Source organism: Liolophura sinensis, chromosome 1, assembly GCF_032854445.1.
Source record: "Liolophura sinensis isolate JHLJ2023 chromosome 1, CUHK_Ljap_v2, whole genome shotgun sequence".
NCBI lineage: Eukaryota > Metazoa > Mollusca > Polyplacophora > Chitonida > Chitonidae > Liolophura > Liolophura sinensis.
In genome coordinates this window covers 19,975,281-19,997,977 of record NC_088295.1, presented here as the reverse complement: position 1 = coordinate 19,997,977, position 22,697 = coordinate 19,975,281, and the positions used below count along the sequence as shown (strand labels likewise).

General features: G+C 35.5%; 1 protein-coding gene across 4 annotated transcripts in view; it reads left to right on the top strand.

Moving 5' to 3' along the window:
- The window catches only part of LOC135465568 (uncharacterized), a 28,811-nt gene that overhangs the window by 1,868 nt on the left and 4,246 nt on the right, over positions 1 to 22,697 (top strand). For 3 of the 4 annotated variants that reach the window (XM_064742839.1, XM_064742846.1, XM_064742821.1), the window contains exons 3-21: positions 540 to 680; positions 1,913 to 1,940; positions 2,673 to 2,730; positions 4,721 to 4,858; positions 5,312 to 5,478; positions 7,455 to 7,644; positions 8,073 to 8,254; positions 9,845 to 9,962; positions 11,184 to 11,384; positions 13,538 to 13,759; positions 14,067 to 14,207; positions 16,328 to 16,395; positions 16,619 to 16,736; positions 17,663 to 17,787; positions 18,568 to 18,700; positions 20,306 to 20,502; positions 20,822 to 20,915; positions 21,582 to 21,789; positions 22,188 to 22,363. In XM_064742839.1, the coding sequence (XP_064598909.1) occupies positions 545 to 680; positions 1,913 to 1,940; positions 2,673 to 2,730; positions 4,721 to 4,858; positions 5,312 to 5,478; positions 7,455 to 7,644; positions 8,073 to 8,254; positions 9,845 to 9,962; positions 11,184 to 11,384; positions 13,538 to 13,759; positions 14,067 to 14,207; positions 16,328 to 16,395; positions 16,619 to 16,736; positions 17,663 to 17,787; positions 18,568 to 18,700; positions 20,306 to 20,502; positions 20,822 to 20,915; positions 21,582 to 21,789; positions 22,188 to 22,363 (2,700 nt within the window). In that variant the 5' untranslated portion in view covers positions 540 to 544. The remainder of the gene's footprint in view (positions 1 to 539; positions 681 to 1,912; positions 1,941 to 2,672; positions 2,731 to 4,720; positions 4,859 to 5,311; positions 5,479 to 7,454; positions 7,645 to 8,072; positions 8,255 to 9,844; positions 9,963 to 11,183; positions 11,385 to 13,537; positions 13,760 to 14,066; positions 14,208 to 16,327; positions 16,396 to 16,618; positions 16,737 to 17,662; positions 17,788 to 18,567; positions 18,701 to 20,305; positions 20,503 to 20,821; positions 20,916 to 21,581; positions 21,790 to 22,187; positions 22,364 to 22,697) is intronic. The other variant, XM_064742830.1, reaches the window with a different exon arrangement.

Here is a 22,697-nt window from a genome sequence, read left to right as displayed (position 1 = left end):
TTCCGGCTGCTTGCAGTCGCCCAGTTGCCTCCCAGACGCCAGGTCGATCTATGCTGGGCTTTACGATACTGTACCACAGGCTGCTGTTTTCTATTCAACAACCTGGGAAATACACGACATTTAGCTTACACTTGAGATAATTAAAATATCACACTTTTGCGCATGCCAGTATGCGAAGGCAAGATAAAAACATGCCAGAAAATACCCTAATTTTCTAATTTTTGGACACCAGGTCTGCTCTTTTTAACCAATATACATGTAATTGTAGCAGGAATATTTAGTTCCTTTTTTGACATGGTTAATACATCTAATGACCAACATATTCGTATCTTTACTTTCCTCCCAAACTGAGAGAAAAATGTAAGTCTTTGCCTTCAGCACTACTTATATCTGTCCTAAAAGTTGGAAGAAATAGGGTAAAAAGTTTTCTCACTGCAGTTTGGGAGGTACTCCATGCTACTACTTTAATTTTGAAAAAAAAAAATGATGTAAGAAAGAACGTGACTGGTATCTTATTATATTCGCTGCTCTTGGTTTAGCTTACATGTTCCATGTCACCAGTCAGAATATTCGGTTTGCAAGAAGCTCTCAGCCTGATCAGAAAGTCAATGGCTCATCAGCAAACCATTCATCCAGTGGACCTCAAACTCAAAGTCCTGACATCAAGATGGATGACCCATGTAAGTCAATGACATATATACCTCAATCAATCATCTCATGCACCTCCCTACGTATAAACGTGAAACAGTAAACTCATAGTTTTAGATGAACCAAGGTTTGGCCTCATGCAGAAATCTGGAATAGTTTAATGCATAATTGCATCCCAAAGGTGCAAAAACTCTCACCCAGAATCAGTCAGGACACGCCATTGCTGGCCTTCCTGTCAGAGCTGATGACCATCTGATAAACTGTACAAGCCAGTCAAAAGGGCAACACTTGGACAAGAGCAAGTCAACTGACCTCAACCTGTGTGAGCACCTTGGGTAATCTCATCTGTGAGCTACCGGTTATTCTGTTCACTGTTAGAATCGCCAGTCAGAGATGTATATGCATCAAGGCTGTTGGACCTTTCTTTCAATTCAAGATTCGATCACGTTCGTAATAAATGAACCCTGGTAAGGGTGTTGATACCCTGTAATTTATATTTATAATTTATATCATACAGTTATGACTACAGTCAAACCAATATACATATCCTGTGTCACACATGCTAGCTTTTAATTCAAAACTGTCACCTAAAATTGTCATTCTGGTCCTCAATGGCTGGTCACCATATATGCTTACATGTATATACCTGAATGTAAATGTTCTGATATGCTTATATAGATCTGACTTATGCCTTGATGCCAAACAAGTGATGCTAGTTTAACATGTACATTACACTGCTAGTCATGCTAGTATACATACATGTAGCTTTAAATGTCACTTATTATTGTCCAGGTCACAAACTGAAACAATTATTTGTACATGTAGGTTCATTTTGATGGTAAACATTGACGTTGGTACAGTGATCCAGGCTTCAGAATTAAAGAAACAACATTGTTTTGACATCAAGTCAGCCGTATGTTTGACAACCTTTAATTGAGCAGCTTCTCTGATTGACATTTTCCTGTTGTCATGCATGCATGCACAGTGATCACAGTTGCACAAACTTACATAACAACATTTCAAAATTATTAAGGTAGACTTGATTCAAACTGGTAACCATGCAACTTTCTCCCTGTCTGTGAGTTTGCTCATTGAGATTTGATTTTTTCACATCGGAACATTTTGTATATATCTTGTAATTTTTGAAGTGTTTACCTCAATCCTGCTTCTTTCAGATGAGATGTCTGTAAACCGCTAATTTGTTTGGTCCTATTGCTGAGAGATTGCTCTGCATCATTTTTAGTGTTCTTTCATTTTTTTTCAGCAGCCAGTTGTAAAGACATCGCACAAAGGTGAGACACTTGATCCAAAACACAGACCATGAGTAATTACATGTAAATAGCCAGAACACTTTGAATTCATTGTTTCATAGTAGCAAGACTGTCTACAAGCGATTTAGGCTATAATCGGGTATAATTTTGGTATATGTACATGGAAGGTGTTTGTGTAGATATTCGAAAAGAACAAATTTATGCTGTTTTTTTCTTATGAAGACTTTTAGTTTATCATAATAACTGAACAATTGTGCTTGAACAGCTAAAACATGAGGAGCTATACATAGTCTCTGTGCAAGTATGTTAGGGCTGGTACATGGCAAAGGGATGATGGGAAATGGGGAACATTGCCTGCCTAAAAATAGTTGCCTCAAGGAGGGCACTCTTCTATTCTTTTCTGTAATACATCACTAATTGTTCTATAGTTTTGTTCGTAAAGGAAATGGATAATTCACAAGCATTGCAGTGTAACAGCTGGGAAAGGTGTGTTTTTACACGGTTTGAAACTAGCTTGTTGAGAGATCACACCTATTGGTAGTGAAAGAATATTTTTTTCAAGAACACATCTTCTGCTGAATATGATCTTAGTATATAGCTTGACATTGATATTTTAAATTATCTGAAGACAAGGAAATGGATATGTCATGAGATACTGTTTTCATGAAAGTATATTTAAGGTACAAGTATGTGCCATTATATCATGTGTATGTGTTTAGTGTACTTGTCATAAATAAGGATTGCCTTTTTCAGGATTCAGGCAAATTCAACATTCAACATTCCTCTCTTTTGTTTTGGTGCAACTCAAAACGTAAGTTCAGATTGTACATATAATTTTCTCAGTTGTGCAATAATGGGGCCTCCGTGGCTCGTTAGCTTAGCGCAGCATAATAACCCAGGAGCCTCTGACCAATGAGGTAGCTGTGAGTTCAAGTCCAGCTCATGCTGGCATCCTCTCCGGCGGTAAGTGGGAAGGTCTGTCAGCAACCTGCGGATTGTCGTGGGTTTACTATGGACTCTGCCAAGTTTCCTCCCATTATAATGCTGGGCGCCATCGTATAAGTGAAATGTTCTTGGGTACGGTGTAAAACACCAATCAAATAAATAAACTAAAATAATAACTAAATAGGGAGATACAAACAATGTTTTTTAAGGATATAAGGAAGTAACATAAAGATTTCTATTACCACGTCATAATTTTGAAATATCTTAAATTGGAATGAATTGTATCTTGCAAAATCTTGTCCAGTGAGCTTGAGGATAATTATTATTGATTTGATATTTTATGCCCACACTAATGTTCAATACTTTAATTTGCAGGGATTTGTGGCAAAACTCTGAAAGATGTCATCTTTCCACAATCTTGTAATGCAGTATACATGTATACATGTAGCCTTTGCTCACTTGATTTTTTCAAGTTTTGTTTAAGCAGTATCTAATTTATTGTTGAGTTAGCTATTTACCAACAAAGTGGCTTCCACAATTGGCTCTGTCTGCCATGCTGAAAAATTTTGACCAGTCATATTCACTCAAGTTCATAGGGCAACATTCACTGTGTATCTTTCATAGCCATTGCTATATAATCTGTGATAAACAACACCTGCATGACCGAATGAAAATCGAAACAGCACACTCAATTACAATCTACAAGAAGGTGATCATTTGAGATTGAGATGAGTTTCGGTCTCGGTTCAATATATTTCTTCAAGTTCTCCAACTGCCTAATTGTGGAGAGTGACCAGTTGAATTTTTGAGTAACAACAAAAATCTCACACACGTTTAATTTATGCATTAGGAAATAATTTTCCTCTTATTAATTCATTCTTCTCAAATTAGTTAATTCTCCTTGGAGAAGTACTGGAAAACCTGGTTAACCAAGAGGGTTTGGCAACATTCTGTGTCATTTTTTTATTTGTGTACTCCTAGATGCAGTGTGTAAGCATTGTGACACAGGCAGCAGTTCTCAGCCCCCCTGCTCATAAATGTGTGATCCAAAATGCATCAGTTTAGCACTTGAACTGACTGCAAAATCCAATTTACTGAATCAGTATCTGTCTATCCACTATAAGAAACCACACTGACTATCGAAACTAATAGGTTTGTTGACGTGATAGCCAATCACCACATGACACTTTTAGCGCTACTTATTGACCACATTCATAAGGACTTCTACAACATGACTACTTGTCCGTGGCTTTCAAAGCTTTATAGAGTTTTTTTACTTATTTTTCTGTGATAATTGTGTCCTATATCATGTTTTCTATGTGTATATAGTGGCAGACTTTATGTTCACTTTAAATTCGTGATGTAGTTAATTAAAATTGATATAATGAGTCACTGATTGTACATGTATATCCTCTATTGATACTAATACGTTGGCCCGAACACAACCATTTTCAGATTGCACTACACTCCACAGCTGATTGCATGGTTAGAATTTTCAGCATGGCTGACAGTTTTAGTATGTTGGACCAGTACTATCTTCAAATATTCTACAGCACATCCCTCTCTTGACTGTCGCAGTTGAACACATGTATAGCATTGCAGACGCAAAAAGGAAACACTGCTTTACAAGTTTAAAGCAAAGGATATCCATAAATTAAAGGCAAGGTGAATAAGTTTTTGAAAGCTAGCCTTAGATTATGGGGGGTGATCTGGCAGAGTTTTGCAACAAGCCTGGAGAATCCAAGTATTTAAGTTCAGCGTGGCCCAAAAATGTCAGATGAAAAATAACCCACAACTGATGTTTAATTTAGTATGTGTACTCTATATTCCAATGGTCTGAGTTTTAAATTTGACAGTTCAGCCTCGATGCAGCCAATGCAGTCAAATTAGTAGGCCAATCACACAACCCCAGAGCTTTACAGTATGTTGTGAGAGCTGTTTCCAAGGCCGGACGAAATCAAACCTTGAAGATGATCAACAAACTAAAACAAATGGTACAACTCGATTTCAGTGTTCAGTCAGTGCTAATTGGTAAATCACATGTAATACTATTCTAATGTAGAAAGATGAAAGAATGCATAAATATCAGTTAAATATATGTGCATTGTTCATATTTAGCATGAATTTAAGACCTGTGGTGTTCGTTCAAGGCTGAGTTACATAGTAAAGGAACGTGATAGGGACCTAAAATCAATTGGTTAAATTTCATGCTGTGAAAATTAATTCAAAAATTTGTCAATGAACATGCATGAAAACACTTGGATGCATGTCGATCATACTGTAGATGTCGTTATGTACAGGCTGAATATACTATGAGGACCAAGAATATCTTAATTATCCGTTTATACTAAAATATATAGCTGTATAATAGCTGTAGTGTCATTTTAGTGCAAATGCACTATCCTGATGTTGGCATTCATCAAATTTTTTAACTTGTTGTTGACTAGCCATTGTCAGATGTGCAACGAATGGCCACTGCGGGTCCCATAATAGAAGCATTAGGTGGTGGAAAGAAGCTGTCCCCTGAAGACATCCATGCTCTTGGCTCCAGTTTGTTACAAAGAATACCAGGGAAATTTATAAGGGAACTACCAAGTGAAAGTTTCAGGGCCTTGTATGTTATATTTATATATATATATATATATATATATGCATGTGTATATATACATATCTGTGAAATGGATGACCCGTATGCTGTATGTGTCTGAAATATTTGCCACAAAAAATGCATTTTTAGTTGCAGATTAAGACCATAAAGTACATGTATTGCTTTTGGTACTGAGAATTACATTTTCAAGTGGGATAAGATCCTGTCTTCTAAAGAAACCTACCTATTAACAAGGCAAATGAATAAATAACTTATTCGTGGACAAAATTCTAGTTGAATTTTGTTTATTACATCAGATTTTCAACTTAGAAATTTTGGTTTGTAGCATTTTTTCAATTGAAGTGTGCTGGAGTTGGATCAAATATTATTAAACAAATGTGCAATGTAAATCTGTATTATTGAATTTGAAATTCATTTGCAGACTAAAGTATGTCTTTAAATTTTGTAAAATAATCTCTTTTTAATGTAATACCTGTAGAATCCATGCAGAAGAAAGGCAGTATAATAAAAACGATATACCTCCCTCAAATTAACAAACTGACCTTGTTACGCCAAACAAATAAATTTCTTGGCTTAGTTTGCAAGAACTCTGGCCTACATAAAGTATTGATTGGCATCTGCCAGAGGTCAATATTGAAACAAAGATTAGTAGGGAAATGGAAAATGAAAAGTTTCAACACTGCACAGCTTTTATGTTAAATTCATCAGAGATTTTACAAATGATACTTGCTACTGCCTCGCTTGGCACTGAGAGGGTAGTGCAAGGAAACAGAACTGATTGGCCCAGTGTCAGCATAATGTGACTGGGTGGGATGTCGATCATGTCTGGTGTTTTCGGCATCATACTGCAGTAGCAGCGCGCATTGGCGGCATGGACTCGCTCTGCCACTAGACGACACACACCTAGATGTATTACGGAAATGACTCCTTGTCAAATGACTGAAAAATTATTAATTAGGATAACTAACTCCAAGCATACATACATACACAAAAACGTGATGTATAATATAAGACATATATTTTAAATTATGTATTTATTTATTTATTTGATTGGTGTTTTACGCCGTACTTAAGAATATTTCACTTGTACGATGGCGACCAGCATTGTGGTGGTAGGAAACTGGGCAGAGCCAGGGGGAAACCCATGACCATCTGCAGGCTGCTGGCAAACCTGGCTAAGTATGGCAGGAGAGGAAGCCAGCATGAGCTCACAGCGCTTGGATTGGTGAGATTACTGGGTCATTACTACTGCTAGCGTGCTAACCAACTGAGCCTAAATTATGTAAACTTTTACATTGTTGAATTTTAAATAAGATTAGATTACCATCAATAGTCAATATATTTAAAAAAAAACATGACATCTTACATCCACTAGATTTTCTTAAATAGAAAATAAAAATCATTGAAATATGTTCATTGCCAGTTATTACACAAAGTAATTAAGCCAGAATTAGACTGGACTTCAACTGGGGTTAACATGGAATAATTATGTCGTTTCTTGAAACTTGTGTGTTTTGAGTGATCTGAGCATTGTACTGGGTTAAATACATCGATCAGTACATAGTTGTTCAGTGACTCCTTCTATGTCTGCTGTTCATTACTCTGGCCTAAATTATAAATTTGCATATAGAGGTTTTGTAGTTCACACATGTGCATGCCATAGGCTTTGTGATTTATTAGCAGAAACCTGTTTTCATATCTTACAGATTAGTATTAATATTGCAGTACTCTTTTTAGATTAAGAATTAATTAGCCAAGGCACATTAGACTTTGACTCCTGTAATACCCTAGGACTTGTTGGGTAAAAAATGATATTGTGTTCCCATATATATAACCAATATATAGTTAACTTAAAAATTAACAAAAATTAAATTATAGAAATTTGTTGAATTCCGTTGAACTGCTATTGCTATTTTTCCAGACCAAGACATTTTTACTGATTGTAGTAATTATTTTTGTTTTTTCATATCTTTCTTAATTAGCCTTAATGAAACCTTTCAAAATGGCAAAGTTTCACCTGTGGACATGCTGATTACAACAGAGGGAAATGCGGTGTGTCAAAAAGCTTTTCGCCTACATCGTACCATTGACACCATGGAGCAGTTTGATACACTACTGCCTATGCTTCTATGTGCACCAGTTTCAGTCTGCAACAGTATTCCTGCGGACATCGTAAGTACAACCATTGAGGTAGAATAGATGTACAGTACAAGGTATAGGTCAGTTCATTCAGATTAAAGTTACATTTGTAAGATGTTAAAATGTACATTTTTAACATTTACATGATAATATCCAACTTTCCAACTACAATTTCGAACCAGACCTATAGACTAAACAAATAGAAGAGGTCAGAATCAGAATCTTTTCACATTCAGTAATGATTTCCCTTTTGACGAATGTTACCAAAATGAATAGTTCTGCATATTTCATAAGATCTGCTGAAATTACATCACAACCTTTCATAATTTGATCTTGTAGAATATGGTTGCTTCATCAGTATAAGTAACATATAGTGCAGTGTGATTGGTTACTTGCTGTCTGTGTTTTGTACATGTTTTGGAGAATTATCCATCAGTTTTTAACTGGTTTTCATGTTTCAGGTGAAGAACAGGTTATCCAGCATCAAAACTTTACCTTGGAATTGTTACTCAAACACTGCAACCCACAGAAAGGATGATGCGGCAGAATTACTGAGATACAAGTTTCCACAGATGAAAGGCTGTGCCAAGGCCCTTGTCGGAAAACTGATTAACGGAACCTTAACAGCAGATGCATTTAATAGGTACAGTATCTGTATAAGCCTTACATGCACTGATATGTTAGGCTACAGGAACATATTCTAGCTGGGGTGCAAGGTGAAATAGATTTTGCCGATTTCCCTCTTCGCAGGTCCTTGGTGACAAATAGCATTCAGTGAAGTTTGTGTGGCTGTTTGGGCAGTTTGTCAGTAACACTCCTCACCCAAAGAACTGACCGCCATTGTATAAGTGACAGATTCTTTAGTATGGTCTTAGATAGAAGTCAAGTAAGTAAAATGCATAAGAATGCACAATTCAGCTTTCCACACAAGTAAGACAAGTGTGTCAGGAATATAACTTACAGTGAATGCGGGGGAGATTTTGATTCATTTTCCACCAGCTCAGTTTGTTCTGATCTTCTGGAAAGGTGACTGCCAGTTTAATTAGAGGTTTATGAAGACTGCTTATGTAGGTCTTGTGCTCACAGATGTATACTTTTTTATGGAATATGGTACGAAGACCATGTTAGAGAACTTTAACCATCATTGTATGAAGTGAAAATGTATGAGTACATGCAGTGCTAAATTTTATTTATTTGATTGGTGTTTTACGCTGTACTCAAGAATTTTACAGCCACCAACATTATGGTGGGAGGAAAGCAGGCAGAGCCTGGGGGAAAGCCACAAACATGTGCAGGTTGCTGGCAGACCGGTGTGGAAGCCAGCATCAGCTGGACTTAACTCGCAGTGACTGCAGTGGTGAAACTCCTGGATCATTGCACCGCGCTGGCGCAGTGTTAAATGAGTGTCATAGAAAGAAATATAGGACATAATCAAACAAATAAGAATGTTGTACAATTCTTTGGCCTGTATAAATCACAGCTGGATCTGGCTTTTGTCATCCCCCTATCGTTGTCCAATGACAGTTTAGGAAAATAAAAAATTTATCTAATCTTGAAGTAATAATTTCTGAGAGTCAGATCATTATACATATTATAATTATTCATGTTATTCCCATTTTAATAAATGTGAACACCAGTTTGGGATTAAGTGTTGAATGTTCTAGTCCATTCAGTGATAAGGTAAATATTAAAAGGGGTACATATATCTCAAATAGTGCCGTTGAGCTGAAGTTTCACTTGTGAATTAAGCACAATAACTTCATTTTGTGTGGTATTCCTTTGTATGTGCCATGCATATGTTTGTTAATAACAAATTGCTAAATTAATGACTTACAGCCTCTTTTATATTTTTGGTGTTAAAGGCAGTATTTCAAACAGTATAGGGCATGTATTGAGCTCAAATTTTGCATAAATGTAAAACATAATAACATGAGGGAAGTGATATCATTAATTTTTTGCATGCATGTGATTACTAGAAATTACAAAAAACCATGACTTGTCACTCATTCATGTGTTAGAATCAATATTAAAGTAATTGTGAAGGGCATTATCTGAAAAAATACTTTCTGCACTAAGCTAATGTTTCTCATAAAGGCAAGCTCTTGTTAGGCAAGATTTATTGGGATTTGTTTGCCTTGGTTTTTCAGCCTTGTAATCTAGAACAAAAAGTACAGAAGCATGGCTTTTAAATTTTAGATTTTTATCTGCATGAAACATTTGTTTTTTTTTTCAGGATGGGAACATTGCAAAGTTGTTTACGAAGAAACCATTTGGAAGATCTAGCCACCACAGCAAATTGTTCTGAGCTCCAATCAATAGCAGAAACTGTTGATCTTTTCCAGTTCTCCAGTGTACATTGACCTATAATTAATTCACATGAATTTAACTGAATTCATAATTAATTCACATGAATTTAATTTAGGCTGGGATTTGTGATTAGTTTAGATTCTTTTATGTTTGATGTGTGTTTATTTAGCTTCAGTTGTATTGTTTTTATTTATTTATATATTTACATGTTTGGTACCTGTTTAATGCTGCAATCAAAAATTGTTTACTTATACAAATTGAGTCAGCTATACCAAGCACCATACCAAGTACCTTCAAGATCTCCTGTTTGAAATTCACACCTGCATGAACTGTTGTGCTGGACTCAAGTCTGCAAACTTATTACACCCCTCTAGCAGTCCCAGCGGGACTTCACACCGCATCTGTCAGTCAGTGAATGAGAGTTTAATAACACTGAGTTTGAAACTTGGTACATGGCTGCAACGTAACAAGTTACATATCAGGTTTGAGCTTTGGACCTCTTTATTTCATTTGAACTAAATTATGACCATTTTGGAATTTTACGGTATTGGATTGAAACTCGATAAATAGCTTCAGATCAAGTTTGTGGGTCAAACTGTTTCATTTATTTTCACCAAAATTATGGCCATTTTTGTTTTGTTCTGTACTTTGACAAAGCTATTATTCTAACTGATGCCTAAAAGAAGTAGCTAGTGGGCATACAGATATGCTTTTATTTCCAGAATGTTTGAACAGGTACTGATCAGTTCTTGCATTATTAATGCTTCAGTAGAAAGATCTATAATTTTGCCCATGACTAAAGAACATTTTGCCTCATTCTGAGAATTCTGTTGATCTTTACGAGGTGTTTTGAGGTTTGGTTGAAAGATAGAATAATAATCAACTGTAACATGTAAGTGTAGCTCCAAATGTAATGTTTAATGACATGTATTTACATCTAGAAATGCAATATTTTGAGGAGAAATCTAAGGTCATTTATTGTTTTGGTTTTGTTGTACAAATCCATTGATAAGTAATCTGTCATGAAAATATCAATTATAATGATAAGTAATCATATCATGAATGTGGCTGCAGTGATAATACCAGTTATGTCACTTTCAGTTTTTAGTTTTTGTCTTTGAATAGTAAAAGCTTGGTGAAGTGGTGCACATCCTTTCAAACTTTGGGGCACATATATATATATATATATATTTATATTGAAGTTTTATTGATGTTGACTCCCCAAGATTTAAGTCTAAATTTTAATTTTTTTTTTTTTTTGGAAGGTGAAAAAAACAATGAAGACAAAGTGTGTGCCTGCAGCACTCAGCAATCCTCAGAACATGTCAGCTGCAGATTTAGTGCAAATGGGATCATTAGCATTGGACCTGGACAGAAATGTGTTACAAAAAATGGATTCTCAAGCATTGTGTGACTCGAGTTTTATTTCCATGATAAAAGGAAATCGCAATGCAAAAGCCAGAGTCGTAAGTACTATATATAAAGACATTGAAATTCATAGTTTTCTTGTTGTCCCCATCAGTATATTGTGCCGAAGGGATTATGTTGTCACAACACAATATTTGTGTGCACTATCTTTACGTATACTATTTGTGAGCTCAGTAGAATTCAAACTGCTTGAAAGATTTCCTAAGTTCATATTGAGTGATGAGGTGATCTATTTGCTATTTAAACTGTGGCTGTTTTGACCAAACATACCACGTTCTATCATTTTCACCCAGCTATTAAAAATTCCCTACACCCATTGTATGCTTCATATTGAGATGAGCTACTTTCCACAATGATAGTTTACAGGTAAAACCTTGATACCCACTAGGAAACAGAGAGTTTTAGCAACATGAACAAAGATACACAATAAAGTCAAATTGCCTTCGATAGGGATTTCATAATATATTCGGTATGCATAATCAGATGAAGGTGGACTAGTTACACATGCTGCCTCGATTGAATTTATTGCTTCCACACTAAGTGGCTAGAAATGGCAAGTTTAAATGGTTCCAAATTTGACAGGTTCATGTCACAGTGGTAGTGAACTATATTTCAATTTAAACACATAAATTCAATCAAATTTATGGTTTCCAGAGTAACCAGCAATAAATGGTAAGTTTTGAATGACGTAAACAAAATAAAGTCACAGGTTTTCACCCATCCAGGGATTCCAAATTTGGAATACATATTTTACCTGATTGCTTTTCGTGTCACAGTTTCTGAGTTTTGCACATGAATAGCGGTTAAACACAATGAGATTGTGTCATACCCACTTCTTGTTTCAGAATATTCTCTGATATTGTTTGGCTTGTTGTGAAGTTCCAGAAAAAGTGATATACCAGATACACACTGTATGTACAGGTACAAATCTTAGAATTACTAGTCTGTAAAAGTTCTATACTGGTGTGGTAATAGAAACTCTTTAAGTTGTAGGAAAGTGGAAGATTGCAAGACTTCTTTCATTGGCTGTGTATCCCAAGCTCACCAAACTTATACCACATTTGCACTTTGTCATCCCTATTGATTTGCAGCAACCTTGGCCTGTGTTTTGAGGTCATTGGGACCAGGGGGCAGTTCCTCAAAGAGGTCGTAATGTTACACTGTCCTAAACACCATGACATCGCACGTTGACAGCACATGCCGCCTTGGTATTTACGACCTGCATAACATACCTCTTTGAGAAACAGCCCCCAAGGGCCTAGAGTGTTAGCGCCGTGCAGTGGCCCAGGAGCCTCTCAACAATGCGGTGGCTGTGAGTTCAACTCCAGCTCTCACTGGCTTCCTCTTTGGTCATAATTGGAAAGGCCTATCAGCAACCTACAGATGATCATGGGTTTGCCCCAAGCTCTGCCCAGTTTTCTCCCACCATATTGCTGTGAGGCATCAAATAAATGAAATATTCTTGAGTATGACGTAAAACACCACTGAAAAATACATTTAAAAAAAAAATAATAAAAACCAATGAATTAATAAATCATTATGGCCATTAAAGTTAAAGTTTATTATTTGCTTGTTAACATCATATCTCTTGAATTTCTAACCAAAGTTTTCTAAACATACATAGCAGGTAAACCAGGGTATGTACATGTAGATGAACCCCATTTATTAGTATTTCAGTGTTTCATGCTCTGTCTGCTCTTCAGCCTGGTCATTTTCCATTAAACAGAATACCTTTTGAACATTTGAACTTAAGTTCACCAAACTCATTATCATGCCATACTGTCGTACCATTTGTCTTGAGGAAAAACCTTGTCAGTGACCTTGACCTATGTTTTGCCATACATCAATCTCTCCAATTTACCTGTAAACATTTTGACTTGAGACCAAGATGTTTCAAGTTAATATTGTGCAGTAATTCAAACACTTTTATGCTCAGTGAGTACATACGCATGTGTGATCCGTAACTGTGGAAATTTTTGATTGTTTAATCCTATCTAGATCAAATGGTGCTTGATGTTGCATATTATATTTTTAGAAAGAAACTTCAAGTTGTTTGCACCTTTTATCATTTTCAGATTTTTTTATCGTGTCTCCAAGTGTCACCATTATGAAGGAAATTCCCATGATATCAAAACATATACATTTAAGAACTATTTATGTATTAAGGAGTTCACCTTCTTCAACTTTGCAGAGAAAAGCTATAGCTCAGCGCTGTTACACAACGAATTTGAGTGCAGGAGATATTGCAGCCATGGGAGGTGAAATCTTGTTGAAACTAGACATATCCAAATTGAGGCAGTCTGTTGGCAATCTTCAGTTGGATTCAAACACTCAGAAGGATTTGAAGCAAGCGTTGAAGAATGATAAATCAAACAGAAGAATCAAGGCTCTGAGACGAGAACTTCAGCAAAAAGTACAGTACATGTACATATTTTAACATTTTAATGAAATTTTTTTTAGTTTTCTCTACAAAGGTGCCAGTACATTCATCAACTCTATGCATTGTATTTACTTTGAAAAGCATTCCATACATTAATTGATTATTTAGTGTATTAATCTGAATCTTGTTTTTATAGTATTTGAGATCAGAGTTAAAAATTGCAGTTGTAAAATACACGTAGTTTATGTTGGTGTGGGCAAACAATAAAAGTAGATATTTTATAAAATGTACATCTGTCCTTATCCATGATGTAGAAAGATGTCCCTTTACTCTGTGACAGTTTCCAGTGAAGGCCCTTGTGGACAGTCCAGAAATAATGAAAGAGATGCCTCTCAGCAGACTGAAGGCTGAGGTTGTGGACATCAAACAAGATTTAGGACTTGATGATAACTCCACAGAAGTTGACCTCCCTGATGCTGTGGTAAAAAAAATGTCTAAAATGCTAAAAACACCTGTCATTCTTAGAAATTATTTTTGACATGTACTGGGTATATATTGATTCATAAACATCAATTTTAGACCCCAGTATTTGGTGGTAAAATTCAGTTAAAAAGTGAATACTGGGGTAAAAAAAAAACAGTTCTTTGTTTCTCTGGTACAAATATTCAAATTTTTGGATAAAAACTGAATTGCATTCAAATCATGTATGCTTAGCGTTTAGCATCGGTCGTCAGTGGTTAGACCTGTGACAAGCCGAAGTAGTCAGCCGTGATTTTCACGACCAAGATGGTAAAAAGGACAGCCTAATTGTGCCGACACAGGTTGAGTAAATGGACTCAAACCGCGTTGCTTTCCCCACTTGCAGTGTTCAAAGACTGACCGCCTTCACACAAGATTTGAGACTAAGCATCCTTTTAACACATGATGCTCATCGCATAACCACCTGTCTTCAGCAACTTTATGGTTAGTGTGGCAGAATCAAGTCAATCTGCCTGGCGCATTAAATCTGCGTATTAACCTGAGTATCTCAGTTGAAGCTCAGCCTTGTCTGCTTAGCACATGCAATGTGAAGTTATTGCATATGTACAATTTACGGATTCTTTGTATCAAAAAAAGCACAGTGTACAGTGCAAAATACTGTGTCTATAACACTAAAAAGCTCTCGCATGTATCAGTTTTATATAGGGAGCAAGCAGCTGTTTGATTCAATTACTGAATCTACACCGTGAATTTGCTATTTGTCATTTAAATTAGTTCAGTGATGGATAGGTGTATATCTCTGTGGTCCAAGTAATCACTGTGACAAATTGAAACTGATTCATGAAAATCTTAAACTTTGTAGTAACATGCTTAAAATCGAAGATTTACATTGTAAATTGTGAATTCTTTGTTTAATATAACAACCAACAACTGTTTTATTATAACTATACATATGTATACTATACTATGTATCTTTGATCAGGTTAAGTCTTTGTTTTTGCATATGTTGTTTATTTTTGATGACATGAGCAGGGTTTGTATCTGTTTCATTATGTACCTCTTGTCTGAGCAGAATAAGATTCATCTCTGAAGTTTGCAAGTGTTTACTTTTGATAGAATCTTTGTTAGTTTCTATCTTTCCTTTAATAGAACATCATCACCAATATCTGTTTTATTATACAATGTATATCTCTGATGAGGATAATATACTTGTAAAAGTATATGTGTGTAACAACAATAAAATCATCAGAAATGAACCTAAAATTAAAATAAACTTTATATATGTATATATTTTTATTTATTTGTCTATTTTATATATACCTTCATGTTCACAAAATTACCAGTCACTAAAGTGGAATTAAACTCAATACCAGGTTAAAGTCGGCATGTAGAGTACAAGTAAACTCAGCCTTATCAGAAAAAAAAAATCAATTTTGAGTTTTCGGTTGTGAAGATTTGAACCTCTTTGAATCCCTGGCTAATAAGGGATGACTCAGAAAGTCCATGTTTGGTTTAAATTTTGTTTATGGATGATTTGTTTCAACATCCAACATACTTCATACTGTCATGTAATTGAAATCTACATGGTTTGTATTCTTGTCGGGGAACTTGGAAATCAGGCCTTTCATCTTTTCAGGTGGATCAAACCGCTTGAACTTTGTTTTCTTGGGGAATATTGTTTTTGTACTTGTCAAATTAGTGATTAGTGACTCTGTTGTCAGATTTATGTCATGTTCCCGTCAAAGTAGACACATGTTCAGTAATAAATAGAGTTTGCCTACATGTCAGAGGATCCTGAGGATATAATGCCTAATGCGGTAGGTGCATGAATGTTCCCTGGTAAATAATGCCACACAACCATCGATTTTAAATATCAGGAGAGAAAACATGGTGAGTGTTTTGAGTAGGTAAATGGCAGAGATATTTTCACTATATGAACACTTCGCGAGAGACTTCTTTGATGTACTGGCTTACTTTCATTGTTTCTCAATTAGCGAGTGTCTGATATTCTCATATTGTCTTACAATTACAGCCTTTATTTAGGAGGAATATACATGTGTAATGACTTTAAGGCCTAATTCATTATACAAGAAAGAAAAATTTGTGTGTTCTTTGTTGCAGAATAAGTGGGGAGTGGCCAGATGGATAGAAAATAATCCACCAGAAAATATTACAGCTGAAGTATTACGGTAACTATAAGTTGTCCTTTTTTTTCAGTACCAATAATACCATTCACGCATACTCAGAAAAGTTTGTATTGCAACTCCATCATATTTCTATCATGTAGTCAGAACTTCTTCATTCCAGGCAAGTTTTTTTTTATCAAAGTTTGATAAAAAACATTTAAATCACATTTGAAAGAATTATTGTTGACAATAATTGTGTTTGCATGTAGATGTTGTATGTTAACAGAGAAATGAAAACTTTGGTGAGAGGATTTTTGTCCAGTCATATCAAAGGCCTGAACAGAAATGACCTGTTGTACAGTGCATCTGTAATGTGTGATATACCCAACTGGCCAAGCAAAACTGTAAGCATCTGAACAAATAATATACATTAATTTGAATCAGCTGACATATCTTTTGTTTACAACAAAGTTGATGTAAATGTATTGAGAGATTTTGTCATAGTCCTACTTATATGTTGCTCCAAAACAAATGGATGATTATCTACATGTACCATCAGACATTTTGGATATGTGTGTATGTGTGTCCAAAAAATAGTGAAGAGCCTATATCCAGTATGGAAAGCCAGACCTTGCAGTGTTCAGTTATTTTAGTATTTGTACAACACAAATTATGTACATGTATATTCAATACAAATGTTACTATATTCTGGAATAATTTCGTGATTCAGATACAGTTATTTAAGTGAATACATCTTACTTTTAATTATTGAAACAATATATGCTTTGAATTATAACATGTATGTTATATATTTTTCTAACCTCTTTCCAGCAGTAATTTATGTTGACTGGTACATCAGACTGAAACAACTAATCCTTATTCAATAAGAAATATGGCTCCACTGGGAATGACAAAATGCCTGATGCTTTTATGATAATCATTTTGCAAGGTGTTTATTCAAGCATTATTCTGTGTTGAATGATAAAATTATACTTTTTGTGATTCCCTGAAACCGGCCAATCCTATGAATGTAGTTTTGTTTCCAAAATCAAAATCAAAATCTGCATAAATTGCACTGAAAGTTGCTCTTTCATATGCTAACAGGTTGAGGAATTACTGGTACATATGCAAGGTTCATCTGATATCTTCAGATTCATTTTGATTTTCTGGGTTGTCATGCAAGAAAGATCTGTACAGGCCATCCTTTGACTAAAGTGAAGATGTACGTTTGAGTGTTGTACATATACAAAACTTTTTTACCATCGTTGCCACAAATTTGTTTGTTTGTTTGTTTGACGTTTAAATATATGTGATATGTTGTATTTTGTAGGTCAAGACAATAACAGAGTATGTGATTAAGGCCTTTTTGAAGGAGGTGAATGCTACCAACTACATGTCTGCTCTAACTGTCACAGATGTCGCCGTACTCGGGCCAGAATGTCTGATGCATTTGAGGTAGCTCTGATTTTTTACAAATTTAACTACATGTACATACATGAATGTCAGCGTTGTTGTTGAGGCACATGTCATTTTTTTTATTGGATTGGTATTTTAGGCCATACTCAAGAACATTTCACTTATGCAAAAATTTATACAGCCATATTGTGGGAGGAAACTTGGCAGGGCGCGGGCAAAGCTCATGACCATCAGCAGGTTTCTGCCAGGCCTTCCCACACACATGTATGGCTTGAGAGGAATTCAATGTGAGCTGGAGCTGCACAGTGATCACAGTAATAAGAGGCTTCTGGGTCATGTGTACTGCACCAGCACGATAAACACTAGGCCCATAGAGACCCTAAGGTTAGTTTGCAATAATGATTGTAAAATTAATAGATTGATCACTGACATGTCATAAATTTTACCTTGTACCAAGATCTTACATCTGTACTTGAAAACTTTTTACTGCAACTGAACTAATCGGAATGTTCAAGGTCAAGATCGAAGGTTTGGTTTTGGACCATCAAGCAGAGTTTTGTATTATCCCCCATGGCTTCGTAGGTAAAGCATAAATAGGTAAAAAATGATGCCTGGATGTCCATGGTTTTGAATATGTGAACATTAAGCGGCCAGTTAGGACTGGTTTCTACACTTCAGAGTTAGCTTTGATGACCTATATTCTATATTTTCTGAGCTACACTTCTGTAATAGTTTTGTGTAAAAATGAACCAAAAAAGGAATGCATGTGTAAATGATACCTTGACCACTATTTATGAAATATTTCTTTTCTACTACAAGGCCACAGGAGCTTGTGGAGGCAAGCAGTGATGTGTGTGTTTCTGTGTGTCAAAAAATTGGAGCATCTGAGAGAACTTTGTGTCTACCTCATGATTATCGTAAACAACTCAAAGATTCTTGTCTGAAATGTTTAGTAAGTAATATACCTGTACATGTATCAAGGATACTTTAGTATACCCTGTTAGCTGTTCTGTTTGATGTTTGTCAGGAAATTCTTCTCTATTATAGACATGCTTGTACATGTACATGTGTATGTCCAATGGCAAAGAGATGGATGTGATCATAGTCATTTATATTAAGGCAGGAACTACTAGGCCTTCTAGTTTAGCAGTTTATGAACCAGACACATTTATTTCCCAGCAGTAATGGCTATTGATTTGACAAGACTAAATTGAAATTTGTAATCAGGCTGAAATGATAATTGTAAAGCTTATAAATGTCTATTCTTGCATTTGCATGGTAGGTTAGATGACCTCAGCATATAGGTTTGCCCCATATGAGTACTTTTCATTCTTTTGAAATAAAATACTTCATTTTAAGGCCAGTGGTTGTGGAGAAGCTGAACTCAAATGGGGACCAGCTGTTTAGGTGAAAATTGATACACGCACAGAATTTTTGCCACTCAGTTGCTAAAATGTACATTTTAAATGCAATGATAAGTGTTTGACATTAAGTGCTGAAGTTTTCTCAGCTATAGTGCAATTCTGTAAACTGCTATTTCAACTCTTTAGGCGCCATAGTGTGTGCTGTGTATTGACATTCTTTTTTTCATTCAGTTATATTTACTTTTAGAAATTAGATTTGAGAAAATTTAGAGATTTTATCTATGTCTGGAATGTTGGAAGTAGTAGACTCATAGTTTTGGTAAACTTTGGTGTCACCACAGTAGGAAATCTCGGGGAGTTGTGCAGAACTTGCTTGATTAGCACGGACGTTGTAATCGAGCATGAATAATACAGAAAAAATCAGAGATGCAAGACTTTGTCAGACAAAGTGGCTTCCATTTCCCTCCTGTGCTCTTCACGGGTTGAGAACAGTTGTTTTCGTGGTTAACATATGATCCACAACCACAGCGCACTCACTTGTACATCTACCTGTGCATATTTTATGTCATATAGAACAAAGTATAAGTATTCAGAATATCACTTTAACTGACAAAATCACAGTGCTATTAAACTTCTTTCTCAATCATAATATCCCAACAACTGAATATAATAAGAACATAGAAATTTCAGAAGTAATACAATTAAAGAAAAAAAAGGAAACATATTTTGAAAGTTAAATGCTAGTAGAGTTAAAAGTTAACCATAAAGCAATTATTACTTTAGGCAAAATGTCAAAACAACATATGCTGTCTCCTGTTGTAGAACATGATTGACACATGGAATTAAACATATGTTCATCAGTATAGTTAACTATTACTTGGTAATAATATTTGAAAGGAATCACCACTTTTTAGCTCACCTCTACAATGTACATGCAGGTGTTGATGTCGTGTCCTGCAAGGGGCAGTGGTCTAGTTGTTAAGGGTACTTGCCTTCTTCTCGCTAGAACACACAAGATACAGGGTTCAAATCCTGCTTTCACTTATTTCTACATATTTAAAAGTTAATATGTAGATTTTGAAAACCTCAAAAAAAAGACAAAGTCAGAATGGAATCATTATATGTGTAGTATATAGATGAATGTAAAAGCAAAAATATTATATATAATGCAGTAATACCTTTGTTTACTGCAGGGCAAACATGACAGTTCAACCAGTATTACAGAAGATGATTTGGATACACTTGGATTTACTCTAGCATCAGAACTGAGAGATGAATTTTCACGGACAGAGGTTGGAGCCATCAGAAATCGAATCTCACTTTTCCGACATGGATGTTTATCTTATCATCTATTAAAAGGGATCAGTTCTAAATTAAAAGCTGAATATGGGTGAGGTTCTGAATTGGCAATTAACTGTTTTGTTAAGATATGACGAAAAGAAGAAGCCCAAGTGTTTGTAATCGATACTTGAACTGAGAGACTTGTGGTTATTTGTATGTACATGTAGCACTTTCTGATCAACTGCCTGTGAAGCTTGATATAAACAGCAGGTTATATTTATCTGCCATATTAATTCAATTACACATGCTTTACAACTGCTTACGAGAAAGGTATTCAGTTGTAACATTAAAATGATTTTAATGCATGCTACAAATTTTCTATTTAATGTTTGTTTGCATGATATTAAACTTTTTAATGATTTTTTCAGACCAGCCAAAGATTTGGATGCTCTCAAGATGCAGGAGCTAGGAGGCTTGGTTGGAGTTTATGCAGAGGATAACTCCCTTGTCAGTGCTGATAAGGTATAAGAAGACTACACCTCCTTAGTCGTGGTCCTAATTATGAATGTAGTTCAAAGGAAAACACAGTTTTTATGAATCAAAGTTAGGGGGGTATACTAGAATCACCCTGTCTGTCAGTTTGTAGACACGACTCCCATCTCATGGGATATAAATTCTTTCAATTAATTCAATTCTTTTGATTGGTTTTCATATTATTTTATGCCCTACTTAAGAATTTTTTCACCTATACATGTCCAGTATTATGGGTGAATACAAGTTACTGCTGAACTTGCCCATGTGTGACATTCATCATATGTGTGGAAGAAAAGCAGTTCCAAAGAACTTCATGTAAGACCACACAAAAGAGTGACATCTGTTTCTTGCCTCCCAGTAATCTTGAAAATGCCCTAAACCAGAATAGGATTGAACCCACATCTCAGCAAGGTCACCTAGTAATTCTGCTACTGTAGGCAAACAGGGAGATTTCAGAACACTGTTACCCTGATTTACCATTGACATTCACTCATTTCTTACCATAAATTAGAATGGAAACAAATATCAACAAAAGTCAAATAAACTTTGCAGACTTTTAAACACATTTGGAGTGTTTATTAATTTACGATTGCATGAGAAGGTTGTTATTGTCTATCAATAGGTCTAATTTAGTTTCTTGCAATATTCCCCTAGACTGTGCTGGCAGGTGTGTCGGGTGAGATTCTTGAAGATATTACACCACAAGATGAGAAGGTGTTTCAAAATCACCAGTGTTGCTTAAGTGGACTGTCAAAGTCTGAGACAGATATGCTTCAAATTATCAGAAAGAGGGTTTTTAGTGCCATAGCTTCTGCCATGGATCCCAGCTTGAATACTAATGCAAGAAGAAGAAAGAGACAAGGTAAACAGTTCATTCAACATTCATCCACTTACTTCCATCCCAGTATCAAATATTTCAAATATAGTTTCATCAGTGGTTATATACATCTGTCATTACTTTAGTCACTTTCAAAAAGTGAAATCTCTGAAATAAGACGGCCCTAATACAACTGATCATTCAGATGATATTGATTATTTTTCTTTGGGATTTTATGCTCTGCTCAAGAATGTTGCACTTGCATATGTATATGATGATGGTTGAGGTTTATTGGTGGAGGAAACCAAGCAGTGCCAGATGGAGACCACCCCTTTTCACATACCCATCTCACATCCCAAGTACATCCAAACCGCATTATATAAAACTCAAATCAATCAGTGCAAGAAATGCCTTGTGATTCTCTGTTGATATGCCTTACTTAGGTAGTGCATGGACATGTGATGACATAACCAGCCTGGGACCTAGTGTTACTTCACTGTCAGTCTCAGACCTCCAGGCTATAGACGCAACAGAATTCTACAACTGTGTTGGGGTAATGTCACAGTACTCAGATTGGGAAGATAGTAAAACACTAGCATTATTCCAGAAAGTTACAAATGTAAGTATCATTCTTTCATACAAAATTTTGATAAAGATGATGAATAGATGTCAATAATTCAGTTTATTTCAATTGATATCACAATGCATACTAATATTAGCTTCATTAGATAGATCTATGATTGCCATTGTACTGGTTATAGTCTACCACTGTACAGGTCATTGTAACTCGTCAACATTTAACACTTTATATGGTTGTGGGAAACTATATTGGCTTAGTTCAGTTTAACGTAGGATTTTACAAATGCTTTGAAGTACAGCATTCAAACATCATACCTAGTTTGTAAACATTCAGAACAATACAATCTTAGTGCTACATTGGTTGTATTATGTTT